General features: G+C 43.0%; 1 protein-coding gene across 2 annotated transcripts in view; it reads right to left on the bottom strand.

Annotated features, from left to right (window-relative positions):
* Positions 1-1,323: 1,323 nt before the first annotated feature.
* LOC123760272 (mitochondrial pyruvate carrier 2) overlaps positions 1,324-23,384 on the bottom strand; it is a 91,893-nt gene continuing 69,832 nt past the window's right edge. The window contains exons 4-5 of one of the 2 annotated variants that reach the window (XM_045745789.2): positions 3,643-3,738; positions 1,324-1,577 (exon numbers count right to left, since the gene is read on the bottom strand). In XM_045745789.2, coding sequence (XP_045601745.1) covers positions 1,544-1,577; positions 3,643-3,738 — 130 coding nt within the window. In that variant the 3' untranslated portion in view covers positions 1,324-1,543. Of the gene's footprint in view, positions 1,578-3,642; positions 3,739-12,887; positions 21,054-23,384 lie in introns of those variants that run through there. The other variant, XM_045745790.2, reaches the window with a different exon arrangement.

The raw sequence follows: 23,384 nt of genomic DNA, 5'->3' as shown, positions 1-23,384 counted from the left end.
TAGTATTAAGCTTTAGTCATTTAAGTTTTTCATGCTCGAAATGCTTTGCGTAATAGTGGCTTTAGGCATTGCATGTACTAGCTCTATCTATAAGTCCACCAATCTTTGTAAAAATTTCTTGTATGTATGTACCTTACCTAAATAAACATTATTATTATTATTATTATAAAGGGTTAAAGTCGCACAAGGCGAGAGTGGGCTCGGAAGAAGTATCCATGGTACGAGCGATCCCACAGGGGTTTTCCAGGGCTTGTAGAGTGAATAAGCCCCATGGGAACCCCAGGCAATGGGGCCAGCTAAGCTGGTAAACCCTGTCTGTAGCAGGCAGACTGCAAGTAGCAGCTGTGAAACCTCGTAAGTAACAGAGGAGGACCACCACGACATCCTAGGCAAATCTAATAAGAAGCTAAGCAGATCTTTGCAACAACAGGCAAAACCGCCAGAATGAAAAAAAGAAATCCCCCAACTAGCAAACTAACAGTCAGAGAGAAACATCGGCCGCAACGTGATAGTAATGCAGGCTGTGCCAGCCGCAGTGCACCCCACCAGCAACAAACACCCCCCCAAACATGGGGCAAGACAGATAGCCCAAGACCCCTGGCTTACCCCAAGGGCAAGCACAACCCTAAGTGAGGAAGCCCTCGAAAGGAAAGTGATTCCAAACACCCCACGGAAGATAACCCTGACCACGCAAGGGCAGTACTCACGGAGCATAAGGGGAAGGTAACCCTAGAAGCATGCAGCCCCATTACCCTGTAAAACTCCAGGCCAGCATACAAGTGTACGAACAGCCGTTAAGGAAAAATCCAGAAAAGAAATTGCAGCCCGAGTCAACGTCCAACCGGGCATTGGGGGGGGGGGGGGTTGTGCTAATGAATGGGGAGCACTTGTTGGATGACACATTTCTTGTTTGTTTTCTTTCAGGGGGGAGTTCTTTTCCTATTGTGGGAATGTAGGTCACAATTTTCAACCAGACAGTGGTTTGTATTGATTCACCTACCTTTCTGGGTGCCTTCCCTGGTAAAGTGCTTCTTAAATGTAAAGTGCTTAAAGGCCATTGCTCTCTGTTCCTTTCTGAGGGGGGGGGGGCCAGGTTCTGGCTCTGGTTCCCGGTAGACAACAAGAACTCTACAACTGATGATCCCAACTAATATAGCACTGTATCAGTAGGATAACTTCAGGGAGCTTCCGAGGCTTTCCACAGAAAAAAGGTGCTCTTATGGAAAATTATATAATATCAAGACAAACTTGTATTGTATACAGTGCAGGAGAAATTTGCTTTGAAAGAAGAAACTGTATTCCATGAGTGACAAAGAAATCCAATTTCAAACATTAAACCTTTATTTACATTTCTAAATATGGCATAAAAATAATATACATTTCTCTCATATAATACAGACAGTACAAATCAATGTGTGTTGCCATTAGTGGTGTTTTCTATTCAGTACTGGTACAGTAACTGTATATTTACCTGCTAGCACTAGCACTTTAAAACGCACGTCAGTGTTAACAGAATACTACTCGTTATACCAATTTGTAATGCTCAGGCTTCTTTCAGTTTCTTCATCCGCTCATAGCTGAGGGGAAAAAAAAATTGTGAATAATATACAGAAAGGAAATACATGAACTGTATATACAAAGATCAAATTCATCGGTGCATGAAATCTATTCATACAAGCTATATAATCCACATTCCTTCTTGAGAAGACACACACACATACAGGCGGGACCAATGAGCCGAAGCTCAACCCCCACAAGCACAACTAAGTAAGTATTGTAACTAGGTAAGATAGATCACTACATACAAAATAGTAACAGGAATTGATAAAATCGTTAGGGAAGATTTCCTGAGACCTGGAACTTTAAGAACAAGAGGTCATAGATATAAACTAGCTAAACACAGATGCCGAAGAAATATAAGAAAATTCACTTTCGCAAACAGAGTGGTAGACGGTTGGAACAAGTTAGGTGAGAAGGTGGTGGAGGCCAAGACCGTCAGTAGTTTCAAAGCATTATATGACAAAGAGTGCTGGAAAGACGGGACACCACGAGCGTAGCTTTCATCCTTTAACTACACTTAGGTAATTACACACCAAATGGGTATAACACCTGGGGAGAAATGTCATAACAGACTGACAGTATGGTTTTCCATCAGAAAGATCCTGTGTAACAAATCTACTTTGTTTCTATGATAGAGCCACCACAGAAACTTTACAATAAATAGATGGTTGGGTTGACTGCATTTATCTGGCCCTAAAAAGGGACTTTTGTCTGAGTCCCACATAAGAGTTTTTTCTGGAAACTGGAACATACTGGAGGAGTGACAGGGAAGGTGACATGGATGAAAAATTTTCTGACTGAGAAATGAGGGTAGTAATCAGAGGCAATGAATCAGACTGGAGGAATATCACTAGTGGAGTACCTCAGGGGTTCAGTTCTTGCACCAGTAATATTCACTGTCTAAATAAATGATCTATCAAAAGGAATACAGAATTATATGAACATATTTGCCGATGATGTTAAAATACTAGGGAAGATAAGAAACTTAGACGATTGTCATGCCCTTCAAGGAGACCTGGACAAAACAAGTGCATAGAGCAACACCTGGCAAATGAAATTTAACGTCAATAAATGCCATGATATGGAATATAGAATAGGAGGCAATAGGCCTCCTATTGGTCCTCAGGCTGTCACCGGAGAACCAAATAAAGCACATCGTGCGAGGAGCTTATGCTATGCTTTTCAATTTCATAATTGCGTTTAAATACATGGATGGCAAAATATTAAAAGAAATTGTTCATGACCTTTGCGAGTCCAAAGTTGGAATACACAGCGGTTGTATGGTGCCCATATCTCAAGAAGCACAAACTAGAAAAGGTGCAAAGACATGCAAGAAAATGGCTTCCAAAACTGAAAGACAAAGAGCTATGAGGAACAGTTAGAGGCATTAAATACGCCAAAGCTGGAATATAGAAGAAAAAGAGGCAATATGATCACTACGTACCAAATACCAATGGGAATTGACAAAAAACAAATTATTGCTGCAACATGGAACTTCAGGAACAAGAGGTCATAGATTTAAGTTACTAAACAAAGCTACTGAAAGAACATCAGAAAGTTCATTTTTGCGAGCTTAGTGGTAGACAGTTCGAACACGTGAGAAGGTTGTCGAGGCCAAAACCATCAGTAGTTTCAAAATGTTATATAACAGAGTACTGGGAAGATGGAACACCACAAGCGTAGCTCTCATCCTGTAACTACAGTACACCTAGGTAATTACACACAACCAGAAAGCAAGAAAAAATCATAAAGATACCAACAGAAGGAGGAAGAGAGGGGGGGGGGGGGGGAAGAAGAAAGAGAGAGAAAGACAAGAAGATGGAGAAAGACAAACAGCCTGTAGATGATCTTTCCCTCTAATGGAAGCAACATCTGATAGACTTATGAGTGATAACTGGTTACGATCACACAATGTACTGCAAGCATTGTGGATCCAGTGTTCAATCAGATTACAAACGTCCTTAATACTAAAATTAATATATAAAAAACTCATTGATGATGAATTACCAAATATCAATGAGCTTTAATCAAGAAGCTTTGTTATTGCAAATGTGATCCAAATAAAGAGAGATAAGTATTTACTTGAATATGCGAGCCACCTGGTAGATTCCTGTAGTGGCCACGAACACATTCACACTGAAGAGGTTCCAGTTTCTAGGAATTATAACCAATGAATATCTGAAAAATTGCAATTTTTGTTAACAGTACAATAATGTGAACAGTGTTCATATTCAAATTTCTTGCATCAAAAATGAGATTATTTATTCTGCAAATCATTCCATAAACAAACCTCGACACTGACTGTAATGAAATGCCGCTTTCCGGTTGGGCGTCAGTAGCTCCCTGAAGCAGACTTGCCGAGGCAGACTCTATGCATAGTTCAAATGTAGATATGATAGAACCCAATAGTACACCAGTTGACTAATACTTGAGAGGCCGGACCCAAGAGCCGAAACTCGACCCCCGCAAGCACAATTAGGCAAGTATAATACAATTAGATGAGTACATAGATGATTCACATCAACCTTGGGTGTTCGGAATTTTCTACCAGGGAACAGAGCTAGAACCTGGTCCCATCACCAACTCACTCACCAACAGGTGACAACACAACTGGGAGCTCCCAGCTTCCATGTCATCGGAACCTCAATCTGTAGCTGAAAGACCCCTGAAGTGACGCACCTGGTAAAGGGTGAAACTGGCCATCCACTTAGTGACAGACTTGAGGAACGCAAAAGAAGTGTCAAGTCTGCAGACACAAACAATGCCCTCTTTAGTCATGTTAGGGACTAATCATCCTATTGATTGGTCTTCTTCTAAAATAGTCTTTCCTGCATCTACTCTTCACAAACGCCGTCTTGTTGACTTGGCTCTGATACACAATCTACCCAACATGAACCTTAGTCCTGGCTTTGTTGCTGTTGACTCTTCCCTTCCACAGTACATACTCAGATGCTCCAACCTTCTTAACAAATGTGCCCTGACTTAAACTTGGCCCCTGTTGCTTATTCCTACTCCCTTTTCCTATTACCTTCCTGTTTTTCTTATTCACCCTATTATTACCTTATTTTTCATTTCTCCTATTCTTACATTCATCCAATTCTTACCTTATAATAACATTCATCCCATTCTTATCTTATTCTTGCATGCATCCTATTCTTACCTTCTCTTACCTACTTCTCACCTCACTCTTTTAACTTTTATTTGCCTGAACCTTCCTCTCTTCTTTTACACGCCTTGATAATGGTCCCGGATGGACCAAAACGTCATCATTTCTTCATTTTCCGATGTGTGATTTAGTTATCTCTTCAGTCATGTTATTGTGACTCTTCGTCTGCATAGAAAAGAAGGCTTAAGCTGCAAATTTAGAAACCGCCTACCAGGACTGAAAGAACAAAGCCCATGCCTCCAGGATTGAGCACGAAATTCCTCATTCAACGAACAGAAGTGTAGGCCAACAAAACCAGAGCTTTAACCCCTGCACTGCACACCTGTTACATATCTGACACTAGTATAGTGTGCCCCCCAAAATCTAGCATTGAATGTGATGCAACGCCATTTTCTGGGTGATCCCTGGTGGCTCCCTGAAGCTATCGTATACTGATAATGTAACATCTACTAGGTCACATCAGCCACAGAGTTCTTCTGACCTACTGGGGACCAGTACCAGAACCTGGCCCCCCACCTCACAGAGGTGCAAGGAGCATTCACATGTACAGTGGTACCTCGGCTTACGAGTGCCCCTGGTTACAAGTTTTTTGGGTTACGAGCAGGATTTGCTCTGAAAACTTGTAGCGGGATACGAGGGTTGCCTCAGGATACGAGGGTGCTGATATGCGTACGTGCCGACTAGCGCGTGGTGGCACGGCGATCGCCGCTCAGTTTACCAGTGCCTCGTACCCAGTGACTATCCCGCCTCAATTCTTCACCAGGATTTACAGTGTTTTCTTGGATATTTGGCCATTTGAACATAAAAGTTGTTATTATATATCTCGCAATAGGTCCCAAAAAAGCCAGTGGTAAGGTTCAACCTAAGAAAACAGTTGTGAGCAGAGGATGTTTCTTCCTCATTAAGAAAATGTGTGAAGTATGGGAAGAACTGCAAAGTTTTGTTGAAAAAACTCACCAGATAATGCTGTAGCAGGCCGTTGCATTGGCCTTTTAAATGACAATGTGATGTCTTACTACAGACAAGTGTTAAAATGTAGGGAAAAACAAGTGTCTTTAGACAGATTCTTAGTAAGACAAGCAAGCAGTGAGCCACAAGCAGGTCCTAGTTGTATGCAGGCAAAACGTGCCAGAGAGTGCATACCAGAGAAGTCCTCACTGCCTGATGTTGTAATGGAAAGGGACTCCCCTTCCAAACAGTAACACCTCTCCTCCTCCCCCCCCCCCCTCCTCACCATCTTCCATACGTCAACAGCAGTCATCAGCAAGGGTAAGTAATAACTTGAACATAGTTTTGTAGTGTAGATTTCGATGAATTACGTATAAAATTTAGTTTGAAGTGAGGTTTTTTAGAAGTCAGGGACGGATTAATTCATTTCCCCATTATTTCTTATGGGGAAATTAGCTTCGGTTTATGAGTTTTCGGGTTACGAGCCGTCTCCAGGAACAGATTAAACTCTTAAACCAAGGTACCCTTGTACAGTATTAATGTATGTCACCAGTGAGGAAGCAACCAGAAAATCAGCAAGTCAAAGTAGGCCACAACTGGCTTCAATCGAGACCGCAGCCTCTAAAACCACAGAAAGAACTCCCCCAACTATGTAAACAAGCGATCGAATTCTTCTCACTTGCTTGTTCGATCCACCTCCCTTCACTTGTTTTGAGGGGGAGAAGGAGGCAGCACGTGGTCAGCTGGCATCTCTGCCCCTGATGACCTGAAGGGAGGGAGGGAGGGTGAAAGGGTGCCACCAGACCTCACCCAGAAATTGTCATTTTATTACATTCAACGCTGGTTTTCTGGAGGGAGCCCCTTGTGGCTCACCCCAGAAAAGGTGCCCTGGATACTTGAACAATGGTATTTCTTCGTGCAGGTTGGTGTTCAATCTCCGACTGTCCAAGTGGTTGGGCACTCTTCCTTTCCCTCGTCTCGTCCCAAATCCTTATCCTGACCCCTTCCAAGTGCTATATACTCGTATAGTCATAATGGCTTGGTGCTTTCCCTTGATAATTCTTTCCCTCCTTCTCTAAAGATAACTACCAATGGTGAAGGAAAAGAAACAGGCACTTACCAGGAAGGACAGAGCATCACAGGAATCAAAAGAAGTGACAAAAAGGCTGAGACGCACGGCTCAAACCCACAGAAGAGCGCCGAGGCCCAAGAACATTAACAAGAGACTGGGTTGCTAGAACTCTGTTTGACCTCCAAAACCTCTACACCAAAATATCAGCCCAGAACACTGCTAAGAGAGTGGCATACTGTACTTCCTAACATCATGTGCATGAGGGTAGACCACAGGCTGCCTATACTTAACATGGCAGACAACTTGAGAAAGGCGAGCCTTGGAACCGGGTGCCAAGATGACAGGGTCAATCCACATCCATCAAGGTACAATCAGAAGCACGAAGGTAAAGGCGTGGAGCCACCACCGGCCACAGCACGTGATGCACTCCCAGCTAAACCATCGATGACCAACCCAAACATCAGAAGACGGAGAAATAATGATGTTCCAGTCTGTCCTGGGTCATCATCAAGCTGTGTGATAGGAAAGAGTAAAGTACGGGCAAATAAATAAGGTAAGAGTGAGGCGAGGAGCAGGTAAGAGAAAAGGGTGAGTGTCAGATGAAAGGTAAGAATATGATGAAAGGTAAGAATGGGATGAAAGGTAAGAATAAGAGATAAGAGGAAAGCTAAGAAAAAGAAAAGAGGTAAAAAAAGGAGGGGCCTTAAATCATGTCACATTTGTTAAGAAAGTTGGACCATATAAGAACAGTGGAACCTCGGCTTACGAATGCCCTTATTTATAAATTTTTTGAGTAAAATTTGATTTGGTTCACGAGCCTTGCCTCGAGTTCCGAGTTTGTTGATACACGTATGGGTCGAATGAGCATGTGGTTCCTGGTGGAACGGGCGAATGGACATCAGTTTGACAGTGCCTCCGGCATAGTGATGATTGTGCTTAAATTCTTTGTAAAGAATTTCATTGTTTTTCACCTTTTTTTGGATTCTAAACATAAAAGTAATTATTATATACCATGCCATGGGTTCCAAGAAAGTAGTGGTAAGATTCAACCTATGAAAACACATGTGAGGATGATTATAGAGGAAAAACAAGTCTATGGAAAGGTTCTTAGTGAGGCAAACAAGCATTGAGCCACAGTGGTATGATCCTAGTGGTATGCAGGAAAAACGTAGGGAAGAGAGAGTACCCCAGAGAAGTCATCACTGTCTGATATTATAATGAAGGGGATCCTCCTTACAAACACACTTCTCTCCTCCCCCCCCCCCTCTCCTCACCGTCTTCCATATGCCAACAAGAGTCATCAATAAAGGTATGCTATAACTTCTACATACTATAGTACAAAATATAGTATGTTTATTTGTGTTTATTATGTATGAAATGTATTTTGAAGTTAATATTTTTGAGAGTGTGGAATGGATTAATTCAATTTACATTATTTCTTATGGGAAAATTTGTTTCGGGTTACAAGCCATCTCTGGAAATGGATTAAATTCGTAAACGAAGGTACCACTGTATGTACTGGAAAAGGAAAGAGTCAACAACAACAAAGTCATGACAATGGTTCATGTTGGGCACGTTGTGTATCAGAGCCGAGTCAGCAAGACGGCGTCTGTGAAAAGTAGAGGCAGGAAAGATTTTTGGAGACCAATCTATAGAATGATTAGAGTTCCTAACATGACACAAAAAGAGTATAGTTTGTATCTGTAGACTAAAAACCTCTTTTGTGTTCCTTAAGTCAGTCATTTAGTGTACAATCAGTTTTACCAAAGTATTGGAGAGGACAAGACAAACAGGAAATAGAATAGACACCAGCAGCATAGGAAGCAGGAGCAGCAGTGTGAACCAGATTACTACGAAGTGTGTTAGTTTGCCGAAAGACGAGTTTTACGTCAAGAGGACAAAAGGTATTAGTAAGATTTTTTAGTTCAGATATGAAAGGAAGGCACAGCAGTGTTACTAGCTTTAGAAACAGGTTTGGAATGAGATAAATTTTGTTTAGCTTGAGAATATGCACAGCTGATAAATTTTAGGGATATCCAAGGTAAGAGAAAGACTTTTAAATAAAAGAAATTTCAGTGTCAAGAAACTGGCGATCACTGATGTGTAGGGCCCGAAGAAAAAAGACTGACAAGGTTTCAGTCCGTCCTGAATCGAAACGTCGTCATTTCTACATCTTCTGATGAGTGATTTGGTCATCATATCTTCAGCTATGTCATTGTGACTGATCATCTGCATCCCTTTGGAAGCTAGGAAAGAAGGTGCCAGCTGCAAATGATCAAACCACCCACCAGGGGCCAGAAGAATAAAACCCCGGCCACTGAAAGAGGGCATAAAATTTCCACACCCAACAACTAGAAGCAAGAGAAACCAAAAACAAAGACTTATGGGAACAATCACAGATCGAAGGGGACATCGTAAACCAAGAAGAAGAAAGAAACATAAGAACCTGGTCCAGAGACGAAGCAGGCTCATGTGGAACATGAACAGGCCAGAGATGAAATAACGCATGGGAAAGCTTGCAAAACGGAGCCAAATATTTTCACCAAATGTAAGCTGCAGCGGCTTCACCAGTGCCACACAATACAAGGTGACAGTATTTGGCATGAGATGCCCATCACAAAAAAGCCAGGAATGAAAGGAGAGCACCACATGCTCAGAAATCGAAGAACAACGACAAGGAGAAAAGAAGTGGCGAAAAGAGTGCCACAAAACCACTTTCTGTTGCCGGGAAGAGGATCAAAAATGGAACACCATTAATGAAGCCACTTGCTCATTGAAAGGATGGCAAAAAACATGAGTCAAAACTACCAGACACAAAGACTGAAGAAGACCAAACCAGCGAAGTACGTCATCGAGCTGACCTTCGGAAAAAGGCAGGTCCTGAAACCAAAACTGAGCCAGCCACCAGAAGGATCAGCATCCCCTGGTAGGACTACAAAAATGATAGGATCTGGAGAAACAGCCAAACCAGGGAAAAAAGGTGTAGGAATCTCCCACATAGACCAGTCCAACAGGAAGGTATCCATTGTGAATAAGAACTGCATATAAGGGAAGGCACCGAGACCATGCTGATATGAAGAGGTCCATGTCTAGGCACCCTAACGTCTCACAAAGTCAGAGGAAGGAGGCGGCATTGACAGTCCACTCTATAGATATAGGAAGGAACCAGGATAGACTGTACTGTGGCTCACACCCAGCATAGGTGCTACGATTATTTTCAAAGAAGGCGTATGATTACTGGAAACATGAATAAAATGTGAGCCCCTTGTACCCACGGGAATTTAAAATCTTATGCTAGACCTAAAAACAACCCTGGTTGTTGTACTCAACATTGATGAAAAACCCTGATTGTTATACACAGATAAAGGGTTGAACATATCCCAGACCAAAGGGGCAACAAAGAACTGAGGAGAGGAGGGAAATGCCAGCAACATACCGAGAGACGAAGATGGCTCAGAAAGAGCACGCGCTGGATGAAGGTAAAAGACGGCACGAGACATCTTACGAAATAGTGCTGAGGACACCCTCGACACTGAATGCCAACCAGAGGGGCCATTTTATGGCCAAATGATAAGAGGTGACAGTATAAAGCACAGGATACTGATTGACAAACAAGACAAAATGTGGCAAAGAGGCAAAGGAGAAATTTCATATTGTCACTGCTATCAAATATGCAGGTGGGGTATTAACAACTTGGCCACCTGCATACCATACAAATGGTAATAGACTTGTTAGAAAGTCCAGATGCATAGATTAGTGTAGAATGTCAAAACCAGCAAGGTACATCACCAGGCCAATTTGCTGCAAGAGGCGGAAAAATGCCAGGGTTCAGACACCTGGCCAGAAGATCCAGAAACCAAGGCTGAGCTGGCTATCAAGGAGTTCAAAAGACCACCCTGCCTGCATAAGTCTCTAACCTGATCATTTCTTAACCAACACCAGTCGATTAAGAATGTCCCACAAAAAAGGGATTGAAGCAAAGCAAACCCCCAGGAAGTAGAAGATTCTGAATCCCTGGTGGGAAGAAATGGCCCAATAGTCTCGGCTATCAAACGGGGGAAGACCCCAGGGGCAGCTGTGCAACACTCAAAGCTAGACCCTGCTTAGACTAAACCCCTCAGACTTTTCAGGACCCAATGCAAGAGAGGAGAATGGAGGCCTAACAAACTACTCCAACTCTGAGTCCTTAAACACCATAGTGGCCAACTCCAGGGCATCCACTTGAGTACCATGTCACAAGCAGTCTCCGTGGTGTAGTGGTAAGACACCCGCCTGGCGTTCCGCGAGCGCTATGTCATGGGTTCGTATCCTGGCCGGGGAGGATTTACTGGGCACAATTCCTTAACTGTAGCCTCTGTTTAACGCAACAGTAAAATGTGTACTTGGATGAAAAAACGATTCTTCGCGGCAGGGGATCGTATTCCAGGGACCATAGGATTAAGGACTTGCCCGAAACGCTACGCGTACTAGTGGCTGTACAAGAATGTAACAACTCTTGTATATATCTCAAAAGCAACGAACATAGCCAAAATTAGCTTACAAAGCAGCTGCTGCCTAATAAGCTTCTCGTCTTGAGGCAGGCTCGAATAAAACAGTGACCCTGTGAGTGTAAACGTTACAGGCCTCAAGGTCAAGATATCACCAACCCAGTAGGTAGCATGACAGAGATAGCAAGAATGACTGTCTGTGTATAACAAGGTCAATGGGCACCTGTTAAACTTGCAAGTAGTGAGTACAGGCTTGGTGAGTCAATTCATAATGACCATAGCCGAAAACCCACAGAGCTTACCAGGGCTGAAGGGTTTCCTGGGTGTCCCAAGCAGGACACCCAGGAAATAAAGATGCTTGTGGAAGGTAGACATCAGGATAAATGTGACTGCGAGGGGCATTAGAAATGTACCATATAGACAATCATGTGAACCCTAGTACACCCCACAGCAAAACCCAAACACACTAACCACAGAGCCTTGCAGAGGAGTCAGAGATCCTGCACTGCCCAACGCAAAGCACTCTACAGTAGTACAGCCTCTCAGGGCTGGACTCACCAGAGAAGTCACTGTCAGAACAAGAACAAAAACAAAACGAGCACCTGTGGAATGGTAGCTCTAAACAATACAGCTTAAGATGAAGAATATAAGTCTACATAAGAAGTGTGACTTGAAAGACATGCTCATGAAGCATATTCCAAAGTTGGAAACAACACATAAGTCAATATGCCACAGGACAGTGTCCAAAGAATGGCCACCACAGGACAGTGTCCTAAGAATGGCCTACACTTATCTTAGAAAAACAGAGATTCGCTGGAGTCAATGACTCATGGAGGTCCGCATTCAAGGACATCAGCGACAGGACTGTGGAAGCTGATTTTCTTAGGTTCTGATGGTGTGGAAGCCAGGAGCTCGCAGTGGTGATGCAACTTGTTGGTTATCTTGAGGTTATCTTGAGATGATTTCGGGGCTTAGCATCCCCGCGACCCGGTCCTAGACCAGGCCTCCTTTTTGTTACACACCCCTAGGAAGCAGCCCGTAGCAGTTGTCTAACTCCTAGTTACCTATTTACTGCTAGGTGAACAGAGGACATCGAGGTGAAAGAAACTCTGCCCATTTGTTTCCGCCTTCAACGGGAATCAAACCTGGAACCTCAGGGCTATGCATCCGAAGCGCTCTCCACTCGGCTGTCAGGCTCCCTCGGTGGTCAGCTTTAGTTTACCGAGTGAATCATTTGAAGTTTTTCGCTGCTTCAGTTCATTTCTCTCTCTGAACCTTTCACCTGCCAGCTGTTCACATTGCTTTTGTTTACTTTCTGGATGTTTTTAGGTGATGGTGATCATAAAAATCCCCCGCTTCCTTTGTAAGGAAGAGGAGGGGGGAGAAGTCAGGTTCTAGCTCTCGTCCCTGGTAGGCTATTCGGGACCAAAAGTTTAGTGACTCATCTATGTGGAACACACCCAATGAACTAACTTCAGGAAGCCACTATTTGGCTCCTCAATAAATCACCTCCAAATTGAATCGATTACAAAATTGGTTTGATATAATAATAAATTAAGCTTTAAACTTAACAGCTGAATCAGTTATGCAGTGCCAGACCTACTAAGCATTGATATTCATCAAAGCAGGTAGAGTTAAAACAAAAATATTCATAAAAAATAAAATACTTTATGAAGATACACAAACTGAAATTGTACATGCTAAACTGTAATAATTTCAAGTTTAGATTTACTGAACAATACATTTTACATTTGCTGTTGCAGCACAATTAACATATTGTATTAGCTGGCAAAAGAAGTGCCAAACCTTCTATTGAGAAAATATTTTGTTTAATGGATGCAGACATGGACCTGAATGCATTAGGTCCAAGGATTCTCAGCATCCATGGGGATGCTGAGAATTTGGGACCCGACTTGGCAAACAAGGTATAAGAATGCTTATGGGTACCCAAAGCCCAGGGAAATGCAAAAATATTTTGTCACAACTTACAGAAAAATATATTTTATGATACAATATTAGGACCTAATTACACAATGAGTCACAATAACATGGCTGAAGATATGATGACCAAACCACACATCAGGAAATGAAGAGACGACGACGTTTCAGTCTGTTCTGGACTGTTATCAAGTCGATTGTGACGAAGACCGAAACGTCTTCGTCTCTTCATCATCTGGTGTGTGGTTTGGTCATCATCCTAATTACACACCTAAGACTTTAGAACCATTGTATTCTAATATTCTAATCCTGATTCACGCTGGTTACAAAACTAAATATATTTTGCTAGCAATTGCTAAAATAGTTTAATCGTATCATAAAAGGCCTAGGTAAGGCTTAGAAAGTGATAATGCACAACCAACTCCATTAAAAAAGGACAACCTTAACTGCATATAAACTATTTGCTTTCAGGGGAATCAAGAAAGCTATTCACAGGCCACCATGATAAGTTATGTACAAGATAGTGAATGGAGGCACATAGTGGTGTTATTATTATTATTATTATAATAATAATAATAATAATAATAATAATAATAATAATAACAACAATAATTATAATAATAACAACAATAATAATAATAATACACAGAGAATTCACATTAACCTGATATATCAATGAACAAATTTACTGGAACGTTGATGAGGGTTTTGAACCTATGTGCTGGGTGTTCCTAGGCATGCTCTAGTCAACTACACCACGACATGGAAGTGAATTTTCCATGTTGCACCCACAAGTGCAGTTGTGGGTGCAGTAGTACCCCAGGTTGCAATTGTTTTCCCATGTCATGGTGCAGTTAACTAGAGCACGTCTGAGAATATCTAGCACGTGGGTTCGAACCCTCATCAAGGCTCCGGTGGATTTGTTCAGTAATAATATTTTATTCACAAGGAGGTACAATGGGTTGGTGAGATTACACAAGATTGGTATTTGTACATCATTGCAAAGCCACTAGTACTACAGTAGCAGTGACTTTGCTACTACTACTTCCCCCTGCAACAACAAGCCCCACGAAGAGGGCATCATCACCCAAAATCGCTTTGAATTTTGTGGTGTTGGAAGTGGGGTCAAATAGGCCCCAAGGGTCCCCCAGGTCAACTCCTCCCCAGCCCTGGGATCCCCCAAGTTTGGACCCGGGGCAGAGCCGGCCTCCATACCCTCTGCCCCTGAAGAAAAGGCAAAGTCCAGGGAAAAGGTTGGAAAGAAGGAGGGTCTACTGATGGGACCCAGAAGCCTTGGAAGTTGGAACCGGCTCGAATGCCTCCGTCCCTAATCCGAATGGAGCAGTCCCCGAAGCTGCCCGAGTCTCATTACCAACTAACTCCTGCCCCGACCCCGAAACCCTTCAGACGTTTGGGAGCCGGAAGCAAGGGAAGGTGGGAAGGTGCAGGATGAACAACAGGGAAAGGACCAGGGAGTACGGACTGAACCAAAGTCAAAGAGACTAACGCCCCCAAGTCCGGGTCCCTATAACCAAAGCGGGGTAGCCGCAGGGCATCCAGGTGGGAAATCAGCCTAGTGCATTGCAGCAACCTGAACCGAGCATGCATCATGGATGCTGCCTGTACCCTAACAGTAATGTCATCAGAATAGTACTGGAAAACAAGCAGAGAACATGACTGGCAATACTCTGGGTCAAAGGTGTCGTTGACCCAACAGGCAGCATGATGGAGGCAAAAGTGGCGACTGTCACCCTGAGATACGGGGCACACAGCAACCTTCAAACCCGCACGAGGCGGGCTGGAACTCTGAAGATGCATCTATAGGTTCACCAAGCTCTGACAGGGTTTTACAAGACCCGTAGGCTGACTGCTATAGGAAGCCTGGGCAAGGTGTTGCTAATCGGTTAAGACCCAAAGCTAACAAGGGGGGGAGGGATCAAAACACTGAAACCCCTGCAACATGTACAATCTTGGGGGCCTAGTAGATGGCCACCAATATATTGTAAGTGGACTATAGCCACACCAGGCAAAGAAAACAAGAGAAAAACCTGCAAAATTACATCACCACCAGAGGAAACAGGAATTGGCTGCAGCATAGGTAGGCAAGCTGCATAACACCTTGACGCTCTAACCAGCATGATACCAATTCCTACCCATGGCCGAACAAGGGCCACGAAACCCCAGTTGGCCCCAAGGGCGGGGTAAGTGTTGAGCAGCAAAAATCCCTACGGAACTGGTTCCCTATTGCACCAGGGAAGAGAACCCTAACACTTTGGCGTACCCCGCGCGCCACCCCTCAACTGTGCGATTTGAGTCCCAGCGTTTCACGGGAGCCGCGTTAATTCTGAAAAGTGCATACTCTCTTCAACTTTGTCACCTCAATTCCCGTCCTACGAGATTAAATTTGGTATCATTGTGTTCGCAATAGAATTCTCTACAGCACTAAATGCATATAAACTCCAAAAGCCTGGCTAATTACCCACAGCAAACAGAGAAAGTGCGAATGAGTTACCCAGGAGCGCGCAAAAGCGATAAAATGTGTTCTCTCTTTTCACTCTGGTCACCTCAATTTTCGTCCTAGGTCTTTCATTTTGGTATCAATGGGTTCGCAATAGAATTCTCTAGAGGAATATTAGCATATAAAATAAAAAACCTGGTCACGCTCCACCCGCCGACGAGTTGAAGACGGGCCACGCGTTAACCGCGAGTGAGCACCCAGACGCCTTCCAGCTACACTCCCAATTCCTGCCCACAAATGTTTAGTATTTAGTATTTTAGTATATTTAGTATTATAGTTTTGTATTTTTTGTGTAGTAGTTGTACATCACATAAGCATTGTAGATAGCCATTTGCACAAAATAGAACGGCATTTTCTTCGTCCATTTGTGAGTTTTCCTTATGAAGTGATAATATTTGATCATTTGGTCAAAGTGATCAACACCTTCCATGTTTGTATTGTAGTCACAGATTGCATTCGGCTTGTTGACAGTTACCAAACAGTCCCCAAAAAATTGGATAAAAACCTGATTTTTGGCAATTATTTTAGTGGACGACGCAGCATTGCGTCATCCCCGAGATTACCGACAGTAAACGGATAACACAATGCTGCGTCATGCCCGGACTAAAGTGCTAACACGCAAGGGTAGTACTCAGAGGGCGCTTAGGGAAGGATGCCCCAGTACTTTTGAGGACACCTGGCCACCACACACAACGACACCGCAGAGGACAACACAAAGGCAAACACTGCTTGGAAAGCAAGGCCGGAGAAGATGTCCGTCCAGGTTCACATTAGCTGATGAAATAGAGTGGCTGGGTCGCCAGCACGGGGGGTCTGGGGCTCCCCCCCTCACTCTCCTGATGGGGGGGAGATAGAGCGACATGGCAATGGAGTGTGATGTTTGCTTGTTTAACCCTCAAACCGCTCATATCATATATAAATGATATCAGTGACAAAACCGAAACCGCGCACATCATTTATATATGATTTCGTGTCTAGCGCTATAATTTAAACGCCCCGCCTGGGATAGGGGCAGCTATAGTACAGCCAAGACCGATAGTTGCCAGATGCCACCTAGAAAAAAAATCCAGGCCAACATTCTTGGGTGTTACAGCGTCAGTATTGAGCAAGCCACCAAGGCTGGCGCACGCAGCACGAGCTCACAGCACCGCTGTTCAGCTTGTGACCACAGCATCGCCTACAAATACCATAATATAAATGATACTGCTATTATTTAACAGTGATAGTATTACTGAAGCCCCCTGACTGTGATAAAACTGACCAGGATTCTGATAATAGCAGGATTGTGGTGATATTTAGCGCTGTGCTCCATGGAGGGAGGAGTAAGGCTGTGGGAGGGAGGGTTGTGGCATCGTTTTCTGACTGTGTGTGGCCACCATTTATTGACTGCACTCGCCATACCAGCTTAGTGGTTCGCCATGGTGAACACAAATGTAGATACTTATATATAACGTGTGTATAGTGTGAGATAACAGTGAGAGGAGTAGGTTGGGAGCCGCCATTTTGGTGAGGGAGGAGTGTCGTCTGCCCGACTTGGCATGTTGTTTACTGATGGCCACTATGATCTTTCGGCACCATACCAGCTTATTTGTTCAGGTATGGTGAATAAAACAGGTAGATACTTATATATAATGTGTGTATATAGCGTAATAACACCACAAACAATATTGTTGGAGGACAAATATTAGTGCATCTGGCCTTGAGGGCGGCCGCCGATCAGCTGACTGTGTGAGTAGCTTCATCTATGTTGCTTTACTCACCATACAAGCTTAGATGTACAGTTATGGTGAACAAAACATGTAAATACGTGAATATAACGTCTGTGTATAGTGAATAAATACAGAAAGAGTATTGTGGGGGGTGAATGAGGGTGAGTGAGGTGGTGTTGAGGGAGGGAGTGGCAGTGAGTGGCTCGCTGGTGTGTGGCGATCACTCCTCGTTGCTTTTTGACTCACAAGACCAACTTAGTAGTTCGTTATGGTGTACAAAATATGCAGATACTTATATATAACCTGTGTATATAGTGTAACAACAGCAAAACTTTTTGTTTATTGTTTTATGAACATAATAATTGAATCACTAATATGCACACCATAATTTTGAGTACAGCGATGGTTCACACATTTTATAATATAAATATACCACAATTCACTGTATGGAATAATATTACTGCAAAAAAACTAAGAAAAAATCAATCAGAGACATTGAAATAATTAGGTAATAATATATTTGTGGCAACTGCCGTCTGACAGCTCGGGCGGAGTAGACCTCGTCTGGCGAAGGCTCTGCCAACGCCCCTTTTTTGCCACACTTCCCTACCCTATTGCGGCTAAAATATGCCACCTACGATTTTTTTGTTATTTTTTCCGTGATCAGAAAACAAAAATGAACACTTCTATAAGACGAAAGAATTTTTTTCATTTTATTTTTTTGTTGCGCCTGTGGGTGTGAATTCCATTTGGGCCCCTAGTGGTTTGAGGGTTAATTGGAAATTCAGTGAGTTTTACCCCTCTCTTTGGTTTTCAGTTGTAATTTTTTTACCATGTGGGGTCTGTTTTGTTATGCCTACCTTTTTGGGTGGCTAACCCTCAGTCGATGGCAGATAAGGATAACCCCCAAATACAGGGGGGTTTTCCAGGGCATATGCACCCTGCACCTCTCTGAGGGGGCCATGTTCTGGTTAGTGGTCACTGGTAGGCAGAGTCTCTCGGTCTAATGATTCACATATTAGCCCGATAGCTCCAGGGAGCCAAAGGGGCTCCCTACACTATGTGACGATAATCTCTTTCAAGAGAGATTATCTTGAAATTGAGAATATCTTGAGATTGAGCCTGCTTGAGCCATTTGGACTATGTAATGCCCCGGCCACCTTCCAGCGAGCTGTCAACCGTGTCATCCATGGCTTAGATAACACCTATGCCTACTTGGATGATATTGTTGTAGCAACTAACACCTGGGACGAACATCTGCTCCAGCTGCAACGATTGTTCGCCAAGCTCCTGACAGCCGGCCTCACCATCAACTTGGGCAAGTCCACCTTTGCTAAAGGTAAAGTGCGTTATCTTGGTCATGTGATAGGGAGTGGCAGCCTAGCTCCGTTAAACGTACACACTCAAGCCATCCAGCATTACCCACAGCCTACCACCAGGAAGCAGCTCCTGCGCTTCCTGGGTCTTGCCTCCTACTACCGTAGGTTTGTGAAGAAATTTAGTACGGTAGCGACACCATTAATCACTTTAACCGGCCCCAAGCAATGGTATCATTGGACCATTCAGCAAACCATTGCTTTTGAACAACTTAAATCTCTGCTCTGTTCTAATCCCATTCTCGCCTCGCTAGATATCACGAAGCCGTTCATCCTCTATGTCGACGCCAGTAGTACCGGCATCGGGGGCGACCTGATGCAACAATGAGGCGAGGAGGTTCTACCTGTTAGCTACTACAGCTACAAGTTAAAACCACACCAGAAGAATTACAGCACTATCGAAAAGGAGCTATTCTCCATCGTCCTGAATTTACAACACTTTGCATCGTACCTACAAGGTGCTTGGTCTACCACCATCTACTCGGACCACAATCCCCTACGCTTCTTGCAGCAAGCCCATTTCAACAATCAACAACTTCTACGATGGGCTTTATATCTGCAGAATTTCAACCTGGAGATTTTCTACATTAAGGGTTCTGACATCATCATAGCAGATGCCCTCTCCAGAGTCTGAGGTAGAGGCAGATCCACCTATCACTCTACCACCTGAAGACGTAACTTCATCCGTAAGCGCAGGCTTCGGGGGAGAGTTGTGATGATAATCTCTTTCAAGAGAGATTGAGCCTGCTCTTCCCTACATAAAGTTACTTACACATATACAAGAATAAGATGCTACCTTTAAGATACGTCTACCAGTAGCACAAAACATTTTGACCAGGAGGCAAATCGTACCCTAAACCCCCACTCCACACTCCCTCCATGCCGGCTCGCCCGTCGTCAACCAGAAAACTACCATTCCAGCCTGCCTGCTTCTGATTGGTGACCCGCTGTCTGCACACCTGCACCTCTGCGCCCTCTACCTAAGTCGATGTCTGGGCTTGAACCAGCCATTGAAGTCAGAATATCCTTGTGCTCTCAAGCTGTGAACAACCAACTGATACATGTCCTGTTTATTGGTGGAGGTTCTCAGCTAGCGCTATATTCTCAGCACCTGTTTATGTCATTTTGTCTTTATATTATTCCTAGAGTAATTTATCCCTGTTCTTAATTTTTATGACTTGTTTGTTTGCACTGTACATAGCCAAGGGATTATCTTTGTTTTTAAATTTGCTTTCCAGTTAATTAAAGTTTCATTGTTCATACTATGTGTTTTGCGTGTCTTCCCTTACTCTACCACGGACAACAGCCAAGCAGTCTCTTTTTTTGTAAATGTGACGGGCATTGACACCAGCCATTAGGAGGACTGCCGAACATCTACACTCCTACACTTTCACGTCACAACTAACATATGTTACAAAAATGTACACTATTCACTGAAAGCTGGATTTTCCAGCTGAAGCAGTCTACAAGTGCAACATTAAGGAAAAATGTGACAAACTGTAGAGTTTGTCACATTTAACTTTAAGGTCCCAATAGTACAGTTGGGTTTGTTCTCGACACACAATTGAGAATTTCGGGTTCGAATCCCAGGCATGACAGAAATTGATGGGCATATTTCTTTTCACCTAATGACTATGTTCACCTAGCAGTAAGCAGGTACTCGGGAGCTTGCTAGCTTTTTGTGGGGTTGCATCCTGAGCTAGGCCAGTAATTCAAACTTAGGGGGGTCCTCGATATAAGCCTAACATGTATGAATACCCTCCTGGCTTCCTGTCCCTCAACACAATGAATTATTATTAATTAATTATTACAATATAAATATACAATACTGTACCAATAAACAACCACAGTATAACAATATCAGCATTTTATGTTCAGAGCCTAACTATATCATTCAGCATCTAAGCAGCAGTGAGAAATATAAAGCAAATTGCATCCTCACATTGCACCCAAACATCATTACAATATTAAATAACATATAATAAAATACAAATATAAAAATTGCCAGCACCACTGCTAAATTTCAGTAGGAAGCAAAATTATGAACATTCGGTATATAAAACACAAATACAGTACTGTATTTCAATTTATAAAGCCAGTGCAAAGAATTGTTTCAAAAACCATCCAGAGAAAAAAAAGCATAGTAGTAAAAAATCCTATAATTGTTAAAAAATTGGCTCTAGAAGAAAACTACCTGGGTTAGCAATTTCATCTGAGACTATCCATCATCTGGAACAATTAAGTTTGTTGAGGTCCTGCTTATTCGTTGTGGAGGCATCCTGCAGAGACAAAAACCCAGCATTGAATGTGATGAAATGCCTCATTCTGGTAGAGCTCCAGTGGCTCCTTGATGCTATCTCACCAAGACTATTCTCTACTACTCGGCCACATCAGTTGCAAGAGTTGCGTTTGGCCTGCAGGAGACCAGAGCCACAACCTGGCCCCCTTACAGAGGCAGAGAGAGAGAGCAAGTGACATTCTGCCACTCCACCTGGAAAGCATCTAGCAAGTTTACCTACCTGTTGACCAGACCACACACTAGAAGATGAAGGGACGACGATGTTTCGGTCCGTCCTGGACCATTCTCAAGTCATTCTCATCGACTTGAGAATAGTCCAGGATGGACCGAAACGTCGTCGTCCCTTCACCTTCTAGTGTGTGGTCTGGTCAACATACTTTAGCCACGTTATTGTGACTCATCGCCTGCTTACCTATCTGTTTGTTGACTACCTGTTGTTGATTCCGGGAATTAGTGTTCCCCCCAGCCCGGTCTCTGACTAGGCCTTCTGCTTGCTGGTCTGCTCCACCAGGCTGTCTGATGTGGTTGCTCACAGTCTGACGTATGTGTCACAGCCTGGTTGATCAAGTATCCTTTGATACCAAATCAACCTGATATGGCTTGTCGAGTTCTCCTTTGAACACTGAGAGATCGACCAATTATGCCCTGTGTGTGTAGGGAAAGAGTCTAGAAAGTCTTGGGGCTTTGTTGTTGATCGAGCATTCCCTTAGCATGCCTACTGCACCTCTGATCTTCAGTGAGGCCATTTTGCACATCCTGCCATGCCTTCTGGTCTCATGTGGTATAATTTCTGTGTTCAGATTTGGAACCAGTCCTTCTAATATCTTCCGAGTGCAGATTACTATGTATCTCTCCTGCCTGTGCTCTAGGGAATACAAATTTAAAATGTTTTAGCAGTCCCAATAATTTACATGTTTAATTGAGTACATTATAGCGATAAAGGATCGTTGCATGCTCTCTAGGTCAGCAATTTCTCCAGCTTTGAATAAGGCTGTTAGTGTGCAACAACATTCCACTGTAAGAGAGCACTAATTGTAATGACTGGTATATAAAGTTGCTATTACTATAAATGTTTTTCCTAGTTAAAATACCAGTTTGTTTTATTTGTGTTAATTTATATATTTCATTTGTGTTGGAGAGTATGTACAGTATTAGTAAATGTGTATGATTCTGTGTGTCAAGTTTTCCCATGTGTTTTCGTGAGAAAATGGGGTGGGGGAAACATGCTGCGACACTCCGTCCCTGCCCTCCACGAGGAGAGAGGGGCTAGACTCCACACTGACAGGTTGGAGTCAGCGTGTAGCACACACATCTCACAAGGTGTGTGTACTTGTGAGGTGCCCACCTCACTGTGTGAAGTTATCACCTCCATTAAATCTGAGTGACTAGAACATTGTCGTTAATCTGGCGAGTGAGAGATTGATTATTCCTTGTTAGTGTATTATCCCATTTCCTGTGTTTTAATAAATGCAATGCTCGCACTTTGGTTGTTTCTCAAGTCCTACCAATGCAAAAATATGGTACCAGTTCCATGTGGTCACTCTTGTGTTAGAATTGTTTATAAATGTATAATGGCTCTACATCTCTGTTTTAAAGTAACAAATCTATACTATAAGTAAGGAAGTAAAGAACGGGTTTCTCGAGTTCATACTCTGGGGTACGGTTTACAAGGTCGTGCCCTTACATAATGTCTTACTATTTCACTCTGGGTTATGTTTATTAAGTTAAAGATCCATCTAAATGCTGCCGGTAATTCCTTTTGTGCACATTTTGTGTGCAATAACACCACGGTCACATCTGTCGAGGGCTTTTGCAAAATCTGTGTATCAGCATTTTGTTCGTCTTCCATGGCATCTAAGGCCACATCATAATGGTCTAGCAAATGTGAAAGGCAGGAGCACCCTGCTCTGAACCCATGCTACCCAGGATTATGTAGACCTTGTGATTCCATGTGTTTTGTGATCTTACTTCTTTGCACATCATAAAAATATTTGAAAGAGTGCTATGATAGACCAATTGGTATAATTTTATGGCACCAGCTTTACTACCGCCTCTGTGAAGTGCCACAATCTCTGCTGTTTTAAGTATGCTAGGGATAACACCAGTATCCGTCTTCAAAAGATGTTTAGAACATTCATTATGATATTACTGCACTTTGAGCACTGCATCTTCAAACCTGACAATTTTATTATCATCAATATTGTTCTTGCACAAATTATGCATGGATTAACTTGATGGTCACAGTTCCTTAGAGCAGAGTGATGACTAGGTCCATGGCAATTGCTTCTTTGGGCTATGATGTTTTATGTTT

This window comes from Procambarus clarkii, chromosome 39 (genome assembly GCF_040958095.1).
Source record: "Procambarus clarkii isolate CNS0578487 chromosome 39, FALCON_Pclarkii_2.0, whole genome shotgun sequence".
Lineage (NCBI taxonomy): Eukaryota > Metazoa > Arthropoda > Malacostraca > Decapoda > Cambaridae > Procambarus > Procambarus clarkii.
The sequence above is the reverse complement of the archived record's forward strand: the minus strand, read 5'-3'. Positions and strand labels throughout refer to the sequence as shown.